Source organism: Taeniopygia guttata, chromosome 6, assembly GCF_048771995.1.
Source record: "Taeniopygia guttata chromosome 6, bTaeGut7.mat, whole genome shotgun sequence".
In the NCBI taxonomy this organism is placed as follows: Eukaryota; Metazoa; Chordata; class Aves; order Passeriformes; family Estrildidae; genus Taeniopygia; species Taeniopygia guttata.
In genome coordinates this window covers 10,695,145-10,708,882 of record NC_133031.1, presented here as the reverse complement: position 1 = coordinate 10,708,882, position 13,738 = coordinate 10,695,145, and the positions used below count along the sequence as shown (strand labels likewise).

The 13,738-nt window shown below is 38.1% G+C and overlaps 1 protein-coding gene across 1 annotated transcript in view; it reads left to right on the top strand.

Annotated features, from left to right (window-relative positions):
• Positions 1-10,982, top strand: part of GLUD1 (glutamate dehydrogenase 1) — a 28,874-nt gene extending 17,892 nt beyond the window's left edge. The window contains exons 6-13 of the mRNA XM_030275835.4: positions 1,987-2,166; positions 3,660-3,797; positions 4,837-4,974; positions 5,098-5,178; positions 5,940-6,063; positions 6,936-7,027; positions 8,957-9,019; positions 9,635-10,982. Of these exons, the coding sequence (XP_030131695.3) occupies positions 1,987-2,166; positions 3,660-3,797; positions 4,837-4,974; positions 5,098-5,178; positions 5,940-6,063; positions 6,936-7,027; positions 8,957-9,019; positions 9,635-9,754 (936 nt within the window). The 3' untranslated portion in view covers positions 9,755-10,982. The remainder of the gene's footprint in view (positions 1-1,986; positions 2,167-3,659; positions 3,798-4,836; positions 4,975-5,097; positions 5,179-5,939; positions 6,064-6,935; positions 7,028-8,956; positions 9,020-9,634) is intronic.
• Positions 10,983-13,738: the final 2,756 nt, after the last annotated feature.

Below are 13,738 nucleotides of genomic sequence, written 5' to 3'. Positions count from 1 at the left end.
GAGTTTCAAGTGGGAAGGATAAATCAAATGACAGATACAAGCAGATTAGGGAAGTTGCTCAAAACCTACCATACAGAGCAAGGAAGCTGGAGAGACAAGGAGAACATCATTGCAGGGGGAAAGGGGTAAAGAAAGGAGCAAAGGTTAGTGCCTGAACATCACCAACTAAGCTCATAAGCTACCAGTGCTGGTATAGAAGTCTTTGATGCTAGCCATAAGCCATTTTTCAAGGTTCTCAGTAAAAGCCATGCTCATTGGTTTTCATCTGAGATGTTTTGAAAGCTTTTGCTTATTGACTTGAAACCAAAGAATTAGGACTTTGACATCAGCTGTGGCTTTTATATGAGACTTTAAGAAGACCTGGATCTGCCCTCACTTCATGCTCTGTTTTCTTGCCAAACCATGCAAGTTGTTAATAACTACCATGTTAACTGTTCCAGAAAATCCATCTGAAGTTTCTGGATCACTGAGTTATATATGGCTGAAGTTTTTTACTAAATTAATCCTTTCTGCTCTTCTGTACTTCCTGACACAATCAATTGACTTCTGGTACACAGGAAAGGACTTTGATAAATACATTCTTATATATAGTGGGAAGCTGTATTTCTTAATGTATTTATAAAATATATTCCCTGTTTTATGAATGCACCAAGCCCAAAGCATAGTTTAAGACCATATAACAGAATAAAAACCTGAAAGTCCATCAAAATATCAGGCCAAATCGTTGGAAGAGAACGCCCCTGCCAATGTTTGTTACAGTTGACATGCCACAAGAGGGAGCATACAGCTTATGGAGAGCAGCGAGCTGTGTTTTGGGAGGCTGAATTAGGAATTCTGTGGCAAGCCCAGCATCACTTTTATTGTTCTTAAAGAGGCTTATATATTAACTCACTATCATTTTCAAACAGTAAATAGTTTTAGTCTTCATTATGGCTCTAGTCTCCTCAAGCCATTCTTCCTTCATTTACTTTTGTCTGCTCCTTTCCTTCCTCTCACCAAGCATCCTGCACCACAGGCATGCAAATGCCTTTGGCACAAGGGATGGAGCAGAGGGAGCCTCCCAGTGAATGTGTGGCTGCTGGAATGGAAACCCATCCGGCTGCTGGCACACTCACTGCAGTGGAGTCCCTTTCATCCCTACTTCTTCACTTGTGCTGGAAGCCAAGCCACCGTGTGACTCTGCTCCCAGGGTGTGGGAGCATGGGAACCACTGGTGACAGAAGAGGGAGTTCCAATGTCTGGTTTGGAAGAATTTCTTTCATGTTACTAATTCCAATTGGAAAATCAGCTATGGTTTTAAATAGCTATTTTATCTTGGCTGACTGTCTGGCATATAGAAAACTTAATTTTATTGCCTCCAAACTGAGAATTAGAGACTTGATTGTAAATGCTGCTTTTCTGAATAAAAGTAGTAAATACACAACTTTTCCCATATGACCTTCAAACTGCAGATTTCCTCTGAGAGCATCTCTATTCTGACTGCAGATCTCATGCCTCGTTTTGTAATTGTAAAATAACTGAATTTGTTATAAAGGAACACTAAACACTGTTTAAAGATGATTCAAAACCAGCTCAAGGATATGTCCGGGCCCTTAAAAAATTAAGACATCAAGAGTAGTGATGTAAAGAAATTTTGGCTGTAAATAGGAGCTGACTTTGAGAAACATTCCTGAAAGCTTTTTGATTTGTCTGCTTGTGGATGTCACCATGATACACAGACTGAAGTTAACACACAGACTTAGAGGTAACAAAAAAATCACAGGCCATATCCACTACTGCATTAGACAACTTTCCTGACAGAATATTTTGAGGTGTTCACACAAAGTGAGGAAGGAAATAATCTTTAAAAACTAAATTAAAGCTATATCATGCTCTGACTCTTAAAAATTCTGTTTTCTCTTATGTCAAAAGTGTACAGAATTTCTTGTTCCAGCTGTTTTTTGATTGATTAATTATACGTCTCACAAGTCCTTTGCTGTTTTACAGGATATTAATGCACATGCATGTGTAACTGGTAAACCCATCAGCCAGGGTGGGATCCATGGACGTATATCTGCAACTGGCCGTGGTGTCTTCCATGGAATTGAAAATTTCATCAATGAGGCCTCATATATGAGTTTATTAGGAATGACTCCAGGATTTGGAGATAAAACATTTGCTGTTCAGGTAACTTTTTTCCTTAGACAGTAGGACAAGAAGCAGTACACAGACTTTTAGTAGAGCTGTTTTTAGAATAGGGTGTAGCCCTTAAAAACTAAGTGAGCTTTAAAACTTCCAAGTTAACCTTTACTCACAAACTTTAGAAAGATTTTTCAAGCAACATAGGTGTCCTTTATTTTGGACTGGTTTTTATAAACTGAACTTTCAATTGCACTCTGCAGGCACATAGCCAAATCTCTGTAGTTTTTGTGATCTTGTAAGCTACAAACACCAAAATGAAATACTGTTACACAACGTCTTTAAGCACACTTTTCAGTGAGGTGTGACACTGGTTTTACCTACATAAAATTTGTTGCAATGTTTTACAATAAAAAATTTAAGAAGATGAGGAAATGAGGGTTCCATTACAAAATAAGCAGTTGGAAAAATAGAAACTAAGACCTTATCCTAAATTTGTAGGGTTGAACGTACATTTTTGGGGTTCCTAAGACTTGGAGATTTATGTAGTTGAATTTTGAAAGTGATAGCCAGTAGTATGCATTACTGTTCCTAAAATTGCAAAGACAGGAAACTTGTTCAACTTTAAACTCTATGTTAACTGGAGCGTTTGAGGAACTGATTTGTTTTGTTGCTTTCAAAAGTGCTTGTTAGAAAAGAAATAGCAGAGTAATTGTAATCTCCAAGTTGTCCTCTAGTTAACCTGTGGTCTGCAACAAACATCACTGCCCTGCACAGGCCCAGCAGCACACTCCTCTCCCTGCATTTTGGCATTTTCATGCCTGGCAGAGGATTAACCAACAGGCCCTTAAGCAAAACATAGACTGAAAACATGGCCATAAGAAAAGAAGAAAAGCAGAAAATTCTCATAGGAAAATGAACCTAGAGCATTTCAAAGAGACCTAAAGCACGACAGACTCTTCTGTCAAAGTTTGCTTCTAATACATAAGCAAAAATCCCAAATATTCCAAGCCGTGTTATGCAGGAATTTATTATTCAGCTTTTTTCTTCAGCACAGAATCGTACAACAAACTTTCATCATTGATCATATGACTTTTCGTCTGCTATGTGTTCTTTTACTTCCAGAACATCAGCATTCTGGAACTAAAGGAACTTAATGGCCTGGAATTAAGTCAGTAGTCATACAAAAATCCATTATCCCTTTAAGAGAGTGCCAGTCATAAAGTGGATACACAAAACGTTCCCAGGTTGATAAACATCATAGTTTTGACACTTTCATAGTAGCATTACCCCTTCCTTTCTATATTTTCAGTATAAAACACGTATCACACCTGTGATAACTGGCTCCAGTGCATAATCTCTGCAGTGATATTCAGATAAGAATAGAATGTATGTAGATTTCTTCCATCTTGCCGATGCACATAATCTAATGCCAAAATGTGCCAATAGATCAATAACTATTTAAAATTGTATTACCCTAGCAGTAAGCATCATTTTAACTGGAGGATTAACTACTTTTCCCTTTCTCTTTCCACCTTTAGGGATTTGGTAACGTGGGCTTGCATTCTATGAGATACTTGCATCGTTTTGGTGCAAAATGCGTCGCTGTTGGGGAGTTTAATGGTTCCATCTGGAATCCTGATGGGATTGACCCAAAAGAACTAGAAGATTTCAAATTGGTATGAAACTTAGCTAAGCAGAAAGAGTTTGATTTTTGTCAGCTTTGCAAGTACATAGAACGACTGATGACTGTAAACTGGCGTGGGATATTTAAAACATGCTACAAATAGTCCTTAAAAAATGGCTTGGAAATATTGATTCTTCTGACTTTCCTTCTTAGCCCCAACAAGAATGCAAATGCAGGTGGTACCTTTTTTACCCTTTGACCTGACTCTCAATAAAATGTGTATATGTGTACAGGCTAATTACTTTCTTTTCAGAATTGGAATTCTTATTATATGGCCTTTCTTATGCCTAAACTAGAAAGGATGTCTTAAGGAACCATGGCAAGGAGGTTCCTGAAGGATTCCTGACTGAGAATCACAAGCACATGGTCACTTAAGATGTACAAAGTGTACTTTTGCTGTTTCTTACCTATTGCATGTTTCTGAAAGAATGAAAGCCTGCCTGGCAGTGGACATGAATGTGTAGTTTATAATGAAAACTGGATGTGGTCTTTTTATTTCAGTTTCCAAGTGAAGCAAACTTGAGGGGACAGTTCACAGGCACTAAAATAGAATCTTCTACTTAAAGCTTCTCAGGGGCTCATTTTATGTGTCTTCTTGTATATAGGGAATACTTGAATTTCTTTACCACCCTCTTTCTCATAAGAATTTAGATTCTATCACTAAAAAAAGGCTATAATTGTAGTACTGAATTTTAAAAAACATTTGAAACTGTGATGCAACTTATTCTGAGTGTAGCAGAGTACTCAGTCATTTTGGTTGTTTGAAAACTATTCTAAGAGCTCAAAGGGACCTTTTTTTTTAATATATATTCCAGAGCCCAAATGTTTATCAGTATCTTTATGCAGAGAACAGTTATGCTTCAGTCTTGGGAACTTTATTCCTGAAGCTTTGTAGCTTGCTTTTTATGTCTAAGTAAGGATAGGAATTAGTACTGTCCTTCTCCTTTTTCTCACTCTGAAAGTCAGAAGGGAAGAAACTGGTATGAGTGCACAACACACTAAAACCACTGTGGTTTGTTTTTTTCACACAGCAACACGGGACAATCATGGGCTTCCCTAAAGCAAAGCCACTTGAGGGCAGCATTCTGGAAACAGACTGTGACATTCTCATCCCTGCTGCCAGCGAGAAGCAGTTGACAAAGGCCAATGCACACAAGGTTAAAGCAAAAGTAAGTTAGAGTTCAAATGGAAATAAAAACCAGAGATGGTCTGTTTAAATACTAATATTCAATAATCAGCATGAACAAACCCAAATCTATACCTCTGAGTTACTCTGCTGTGATTTCTTTCAGATTATTGCTGAAGGTGCCAATGGGCCTACAACTCCCGAAGCTGACAAAATCTTCTTGGAGCGGAATATCATGGTTATCCCTGTAAGGTTCTATCATGATCTTTGATTTTCATTTCATTTTTGTGAAGAGTACAAGATCCTAGTTATTGAAGGGTTTTATTAATAGCCATTCATTCTCTAAGAGTGTTTTTTGATTACTGATGTCTAGGAAAAGGGTATCCATGTTGCTGAAGAACTATAATATTTATTAAAGACCTCACTACAACTGTAAATGACCAAAGATAATGATTGTTAGCTGAAAATTGCTCAATCAAAAAGTGCACTAAACACAGGAAGAAGGAAGAGTAAATATTCTGGCCAGTTTGTAGACATGGTATGTCTGGGTGATGCTCTGAAAGAATTGTGTACTGCCAAGTGTAGACAGTATGTGTAGTGATACCTTGAAAGAATAAGACCTATCCAGCTAGAATGACAATTTTTTCCAGAGAAAGGGTGTCCTGATCAACTGATCTTGCTAAATAGAGTAGTTGATCTTCAGCCTTTACTCACTGAGATGGCCTAAGAATGCTTTAATTTTCTTAAACACTTGTACTAAAATAGAAGCAAGTAGTCTGTCAAGCACACCTGAACTTAATGTGTTCTAAAGTCAAGTCCTGTTTTAAATCAGTAGAAGTGGTTCCTAAACTGAAGAAAAGGGTGTTGTCCTCTTAAGAGTAAGAACTGGATTGTCTTCTGTACTGCAGATTAAAGTAGTGCCTTGGACATAATACTGCTTGCTTTTGCAGAACATGATAGCACTATGTCACATGGTCACAATTCAAAATATTTATTCTTTCTGTGCAGGATCTTTACCTGAATGCTGGTGGTGTAACAGTATCCTACTTTGAATGGCTGAAAAACTTGAACCACGTCAGTTATGGCCGTCTGACTTTCAAATATGAAAGAGATTCAAACTATCACTTGCTCAGTAAGTGCTCACTTCTGCTTCCACACACTGTTAATTAATAGACTGGACTAGCAAACACCAAATATGGGAGAAATGGAAACAGAACTCTTTTAAATTCACCACAATTTCCCCAGAAGTCTGCAATTGCTGCTTACTAAAGAATAGAAAAGGTTTCATAGGTTAACTGACCTGCAACTCTAATGACTTAAGTTAAATACTTGCTTTTCTGGTTATCTTTAAATTCTTTCCTCAGTTTTTTAAAATTTCACTTAAGTGAAATATTTTTTACTTCTTAGTAAACGTCTTTCAGCTGTACACTTGGTATTTCGGAAGCATTCAAATGAAGTTCAAGCGGGTGCCATTGTTCTGCACATACAACAATAAAGGATTTCTATAAAGGCCAATAATATAATAGAGACAAGCACTGGAAAAACCTGCTTCTGGCTCACAGCTCCACTTACAGTCATTCTGTGCTGCCCACTTTCTGGGAAACAATAACAATTATGTGATGAGAGGAAGCTCAGTGGAGAGGAACTGGAGGATGTTGCTCCATTTTAAACAGAACTCTGAGTCTTGAGACACTGGACTTGACAAAACATACACCTGTATCATTTTTAATATAACCATTTCTCATAAATCATACATTGTAAGGTGTTTCTAAAGTAGTGGAGAGTTATGACAATTATCATTTAAATCCCTTTCTTAACTTTGAGATTGTGTTGTCTCAAACACTCTGTTGCCATTTAGGAATTTCAGAATTTCAAGAACTAAGATGAAATAAATATCAATGAAAATACCAAGGCACTGTTCATGTCCTAAGGAAAAATAAATCCTAAAATTTCACATTTGTCAGTTACCTTGCATCTACTTTTTTTTTTTTTTTTTTTCCCTAGTGTCTGTCCAGGAAAGCTTGGAAAGAAAATTTGGGAAACATGGGGGAACTATTCCAGTTGTGCCTACAGCAGAATTTCAAGACAGGATATCGGTAAGTAGTTGCTGCTGGTTTTTTTACTGTTAGGGGAGGTGTACTCTGATATTATAACTGAAATCTAAATTTTACCATTGTAGCTATCATGGAGCACTTTCCCCCAAGCAAAGCATTAGTATATGATTAGCCTGATGGCCAAACAAAGCAAGCAAATGATCTGAAATGCTTCAGAATATTGGAAATAAGCTATTTTTGATTTCTTTTACTTCAGTCCATGCAAAATACCTCCAATATCGTAAAAAAGCTACAGTTTTAATACAGATGCTTTTTGTAGTTTGGAGCTCTTGTTAATATAGTTTGCCTGGTTTTCCAAAAAAATTTGAACGAGATATCACACTACAGACATTTTGATGTTTCTGTAACTCCAGAATAAAAACTGAGTGAAAAACTGTAGCTTGTTCCTTTAAGAGTGGATCAACAGGCAAAGAAATGTCAGGTAAAATTCATTGCTATCTATTGTGTAGCAATACATGGTGGGGAAATTTCTACATGAAGTGATGGGTTATGAGCTCATCCATTTGCATTTAAAAGGAATTTTTGGAGGTGATGACAAAATACAAGCCTAGAAATCCATAGCAATCAATAAGCAAATCCAGCATTAGAAATTGTTCTGAAGGGGTAAGACCAACTGATGATGCCACCATATAACTTCAGAGTGTGCTGCCTTCTGAATGCTGTGTGCAGGTTAGGTCTCTGCATCTTCAAACACTGGAAGGGTGGGAGAAGTTCAGAGCAAGATCACAAGGATAGATAAAAGTACAGGAGCTTCTCTGGCATGGAACAATGAACTAACCTAGGTCCTACTGGCCTGAACAAGGCCTGAGGTGGAGACAGTGATCTGTAGAATGAGGGATATGGAAAGAGGTGGGTAAGGATAGATTGTTCACTGCAGGGAATGGTGGAAGAGAGTGAGATGTGTTCCAACAAAACCAGCACAGTGAGGTGTAGAATGAGGAATAAGGGTTGGTTCCTAGCAGAACAGACAGTTCAGGTGTGCAATACTCTGCCAAGGGATACATGGAAACTAAAAGCATCGGTTGGTTTGGTTTTTAAACTCTAATTCAGAAAGAGGCAGGGCAAATGAGGAAGGGAAAAAAGTCCAGCAAGTTGTGAAAAACATTAAACCATACCTCCTCAGGAAGAAATCAGGGAAGTGCATATAAACTTGGACTACAGCCAGATGATAGACTTTAGCCTGATCCAGAATGGTGCATGTTATACATGTTAGGCTATATAAGTAGCATGTGTGATGGGTTCTGTGGCTTAAAGCATATGCTGGATCTCTTAAACACAAGCCATAGAAACTGGTCTAGTACTTTCTGCTTCCAGGCCAAATTGGTATTTGAGGTAAAGCAAGTATTTTGTGGACCCAGATGTCAAATTATTAATAAATTACAGCAATCAGGATGACGGAACATTAAACCTGCAATGAGTCATCCTGATTTTTCAACTGCTTATTGTTCTGTGTATTTAAATTTTAATGGGAATAAACCAATGGAGTTGCTAAGGGCTAATGTAATGTGGAATATATGAATTTGGGATCTATGTCCTTCCTAAAACCTGTCTTCAAAACAATTGCAATAGTTGTTGACTCTTGGAAACTTTTTTGTTTAATACTTACTGTGTGGTCTGAAGGCTGAAAACAGTAATTACTACATCAATAGATAATGGTAGCATCATGCATCTAGAAGTTATGCCCATAAAAGTCTTCAGTGCTTACATCTGAGGTTTTAGAATTGAATTGACCATAGCTAGCTCTTCACATAACACAGTAAAGGCTATTTAGACTCTTCACCCATCATTAGAAGAGCATGACTGAACAAGCTCCAGTAATTAAGGGAATCCAACATGTCATTGTCCCCAGCACACAATGAGGACCTTTTTGTGTCTTGGATTAAACCTTGATTTTATTCTCTGTTGTTGCAGGGTGCATCTGAGAAAGACATTGTGCATTCTGGGTTGGCTTACACGATGGAACGTTCTGCCCGGGTAAATATTGCATAAATCTATATACTTATATGTAGGAAAACTCACATGACTTTGGGACAGTTTTTGAATAGGTTGTACAAAATTTCTTTGCAATTAAAGAAGTAGATAAATAGTACATGGTTAATGAAAGTCATTTAGAGTATGAAGAAGTTCTGCTCTGTGCTATCATGGCCAACTTTAACTGGGTATAATAAACAGTGATTATTCTGGTAGAAGCTGTAGTAAGTAGAAACTTTTAAGTTGTCCTCTTGTACCTGGCTAATCTGGGACAGGTAAATAAGAGTGATTTACTTCCCCATTAGCAGTTTTAGATTAATTCCTCTATGCTGTATTTTTTATTAGTGGGAAAAAGGCTACTTGAAACATCTCATCTGTTCCTATCAGTGTAAGACTTGAAAAGGCGTAATATAGTGACCTGGGAAAGATACCCTTTCCTTTCAGTTCTTAGTTGTAAGGGGAGTCAAGATATTTCAGAACTGATCCACAAAGAATCAGAGTTCTGATACTAATCTAGCAGCTCCTTACTTTTTACTCCTTACTTTGATCTTACAAGCAAAATTGTTGCGCTCCTATGGAGAAACCTGCAGAAACTACATGTAACCTTTTCTGTTTCAGCAAATCATGCGTACTGCCATGACATACAACCTGGGTCTGGACCTGAGAACAGCTGCCTATGTCAATGCAATTGAGAAAGTCTTCAAAGTGTACAATGAGGCTGGTTTGACCTTTACATAAACAGGCCATGACCGCTCCTTGTTGTATCCTACCCCTCGCTGTTAATGTACCCTCTTCTTGAGAAAGCTTATCACAAGTTTACATGTAACCACAAAATTTTCTTTTCTTCTGACATTATAGTGGATTCTATTCTCAATTAGTTTCAGTTCCAAACTAGTCTTTTTTACAATAAAAATCCATGGATTAGGAAATTGTATACAAGTATATATCTGAAGATAACAGTTCATCTGCACTTGTGGGGGCCATTCTGGGTGTTTCGCCTACAAAACAAAATGGTACATTTTATCTAAGCAAGAGTGGTCTTGCCACCTGAGCCACTTCTCAGACTTCAGATAAGATACTGTACTATATGAGCACTTAGCTCATTATTACTTCATGCACTTTTGTTTAATGACATAATTTTGGCTTCAGCACTTTCAGTAAGGCCTTGTATGATCAATGCTGTGGCATTGTCAAAGGAAGAATGGGCCTCCAGCAGGGATTAACTTTGATAGAAGTCTAGTTTTTATTTGTAGTAAAGCTTCAGGCCTGATTCTCTTAAGGCAATATTTTTTATTTAACTGTGCTACTGTTACAGGACTGCCTTTCCTCACTCGTTCAAGCTAGTTTGACTATCATCATGACATTTGTAGCGCTGACAGACTAATATTTTTATAGCTGAAATTATTGAGCAACTCTAGTTATGTTTTTAATCAAGTATCTACATAACTATTCTGACTATAGGTTGTTTCCTTTTTTTTTGTGAAAGGGATATTCTGAATTTGGTAAGCAATCATACTTAGGTTTTTTGGAATTCTTTTTCAGAGGCTTTCTGAAGATTAAATACTGCCTCGGTGAACAACTAGAGTGAAACTGAACCCAGAAATCATTGGCCAAACCACAGAGGAGTTAGAATGCTGCTATAAACTTAATTCACTGTCTTAACACACACAGCCTTTTTTTTTTCCCTTGTCATCAGGAGGTCTTGAAAGTTTTGAACATAAAGTACAACAAAATGGACCTCAACAAAATATTGGATCAAGCACAGTTTTTGAAGTTTAAGGCTTTTGTCCCTTGGAGTCCCCTTGAAGTGCCAGATGTTATTTATGTAATGAATATGAATGTTTTTTTTAAAAAGACAATTAGTCCCTCCCAGAAACTCATGCTTTTTTCCTAACTACTTTGTAACTGCATGACATAACCTGGAGAGAGAGCAGTTATTAAAAAAAAGTTGACCTTTCCAAACCAACGATGCTGGTGTATTACTGTTTTCTATTTCATGCAATAGCTTTCTGTAGCTGCAACCTGCATCTCTTCACAGCACACGTCAATTCATTACCTCACCACTACTAAGATACTGTCCCTGAATTATCTTAAGGGGCTCACTAATACAGGTCTTAGTCTCTTGAACTTGCCTCTCAGCAAGATTTTGAAGTTTCATATATTTAGTAAATAATTTCAGGATTATTACATTATTAAATTCAGGATTAAAATATCCTTTAAAATTTGTGCGAAGAACTATTTAGTAGTTAGTATGGAGCAATAAACCTGTGTGAGGCATTTAATTGGTGGCTTACTCTGCCACATATGCTGCCATCTAGGGTTGAAAAGTACTGCAGATAAAATAAGTGCAACATATATATATCTATATACACACTGATACTATTAAAAAAACATGAATCCTTAGAGCTTGAGAATTATTGTGATCAAGGTATGGATCTCTAAACACAAGATCTGTATCCTGGATCATATCGGTGCCATTTTTATATAAACCATTATAAAGTAAAACAAAATTATGATTTTAACAGTTCAGCTCTGACAAATTGTAACCAAAACTCAGAGGCTAAAAGCTCACAAATAAACAGTTGTATTACAAAAAATATAAATAATCTTAAAAGTAGTGTTGCACTAGCTGGCAGCAAATTCATTTAAAACAAAATTCCTAGTGTTGTTCTCCCTCCCCTGCTTCATTTTCTCTAAAGCAACCCTAGTTTAGCTGAGCAAATTTGAAAAATGGGACCCTTTCAGTGCTGGAGCATACAGAAAGCTGGCATAAATGGCTAACTGGGATATCTTCTATCTCCTACCAACTTGGAAGGGAAAAAAAGCAAAATGCTGCACCATGCCAGTTTTCTCCAGTACATTAGCATCCTCTATTCTTGTGTACACAGACATTACCATTTCTTTTCCGGGGATATCTTGAAAAAAAAGCAGACCTAACACCTGCCATGATTTTACTAAACCCGGAGATGAGCCCTTAGGGTTCACTGCAGCTCTACTCAGCAGCCTGATTGCAGTACTTACTGACCTCTTGTTAAACAGAGTCAGCGTTGGAGACATGAATCTAAGCATATTCAAGGGCAGGTGTTACAACAACTTAAGATACTTTCAATCCAAGAGTTGAGATTCTTAACGTGACAAATGTTTTGAGGCTGGCTTGAGAGCACATCAGCTGATTTGCCCTTTGTAGACAAACACAAGAACCAAATCCTTATCAGTGATCCCAGACTTCTTGCAATAGTCTGCTCTGAAATAATCTCACACCGTTCTGAGCATTGTTGGCTTCACTCCTAATATTAACACAGTTAAGAAAAAAAGTTGCATGTTCCTTATCACAATTTGTGCATGCACTTTTCATCACCCAGCAACAACACCACAGAGAAGAAAGTAGCAAAATTTTGTACAGTTTCTATGAGTTAATGCGATTTCAGAGGCTTGGGCACAAAGCAGCTCTAGTCTTTTCCCAGCCCAAGAAACAGCTGAAGAAAGCAATCACTCTCTGGGATGCATGTTATAAATACTGGGGTATTTTTACTAAAACTAACTTCAGTTAGGTGTTGGACTCTCCTTACATACAATGTACACACACACAAGTCTTATCTGCCAGCTAATAACCTTATCACTGCTTGTATTCACTTATATGCCACTAGACATTTACTAAGAAACTCTCTGTACTGTTTGGCAGGGAGCCAGTCAGGACCTGAAGTTAGATCAGAACACAGATTTGTAACTGCTTTGGACCACACCTACTACATAGAGCAAAGCATATCCTTATTGGGCGTTTGTAAGTTTGTGTTGAATAGCAGCTCAGCAAGTACTCTAAGGCTGCAAGTGAATTCCCATAAGGATGACAACCACAGTGTTCAGGGTCACATGCCATCTGCAAACTACTAAATGCAAAATGTTTCTATTGCACAGAAGAGCAAGCAGAACAATCATTTCTTTATCCCAGCAAAGAACTCAGTACTACACCACTTTTTCATTGGTGTCTACTGTCACCATCAGAAAGAAGCATCAAAGCAATGAAAATTCTTGCTGTGATTGCAAGCTGCTGGGTAAGTAACCTCTAAATTATGCTGTTACTAATTGAGAAGTCTGTATTATCAGATTCTAATATCTCATTCTAAGTTCATATGCACAACTGAGTGTTCTTGGCTTTTGAGGTTTTTTTCTGGTTGTTGATGCATTAGTCAGAATTACCTGGTTCTGATTCTTTCAGCTGCTGTCCCTGTGTGGGTTTAAGAGGAGCCCTGCAGACATGGTCAGTGCCCCCTGTGTGGCACAGCGTGGCTGCATTGCCTGTGCAGTGCAGAGCTGCTGGAGTGGCCCCAGTGACCCAGCTCAGCACTGAGCAGGTACTGCAGCCAAGTGCTCTGCTGGCAGCAGTGCAGCCCCCTGCTGCTGGCATTGGCTCCAAGTGTCACAGCGCTGCTGTACAGTGGTCACATAGGCCTCAAACACGCCTGAGCCTTCCTCAACACGGCAGCTAACTGTGATTTTACCAATGAGACGGGAACAAACACAGTCAGAGGCACAGCAGTTCTTACCTTGTCTGGAGAGGGCTGTTTGGTGCTCAGCTTGTGAAACTTTGTAGCCACACACACAATCAGGGCTTAGGCTCAGTGACAAATGGGAGACCAGCTCTCACGTGCTTTACTTTACATGCTGCCCACTTTAAGCCAGCCCTTACCCCACAAAAACAAACAAAAAAAACCCAAAAAACCA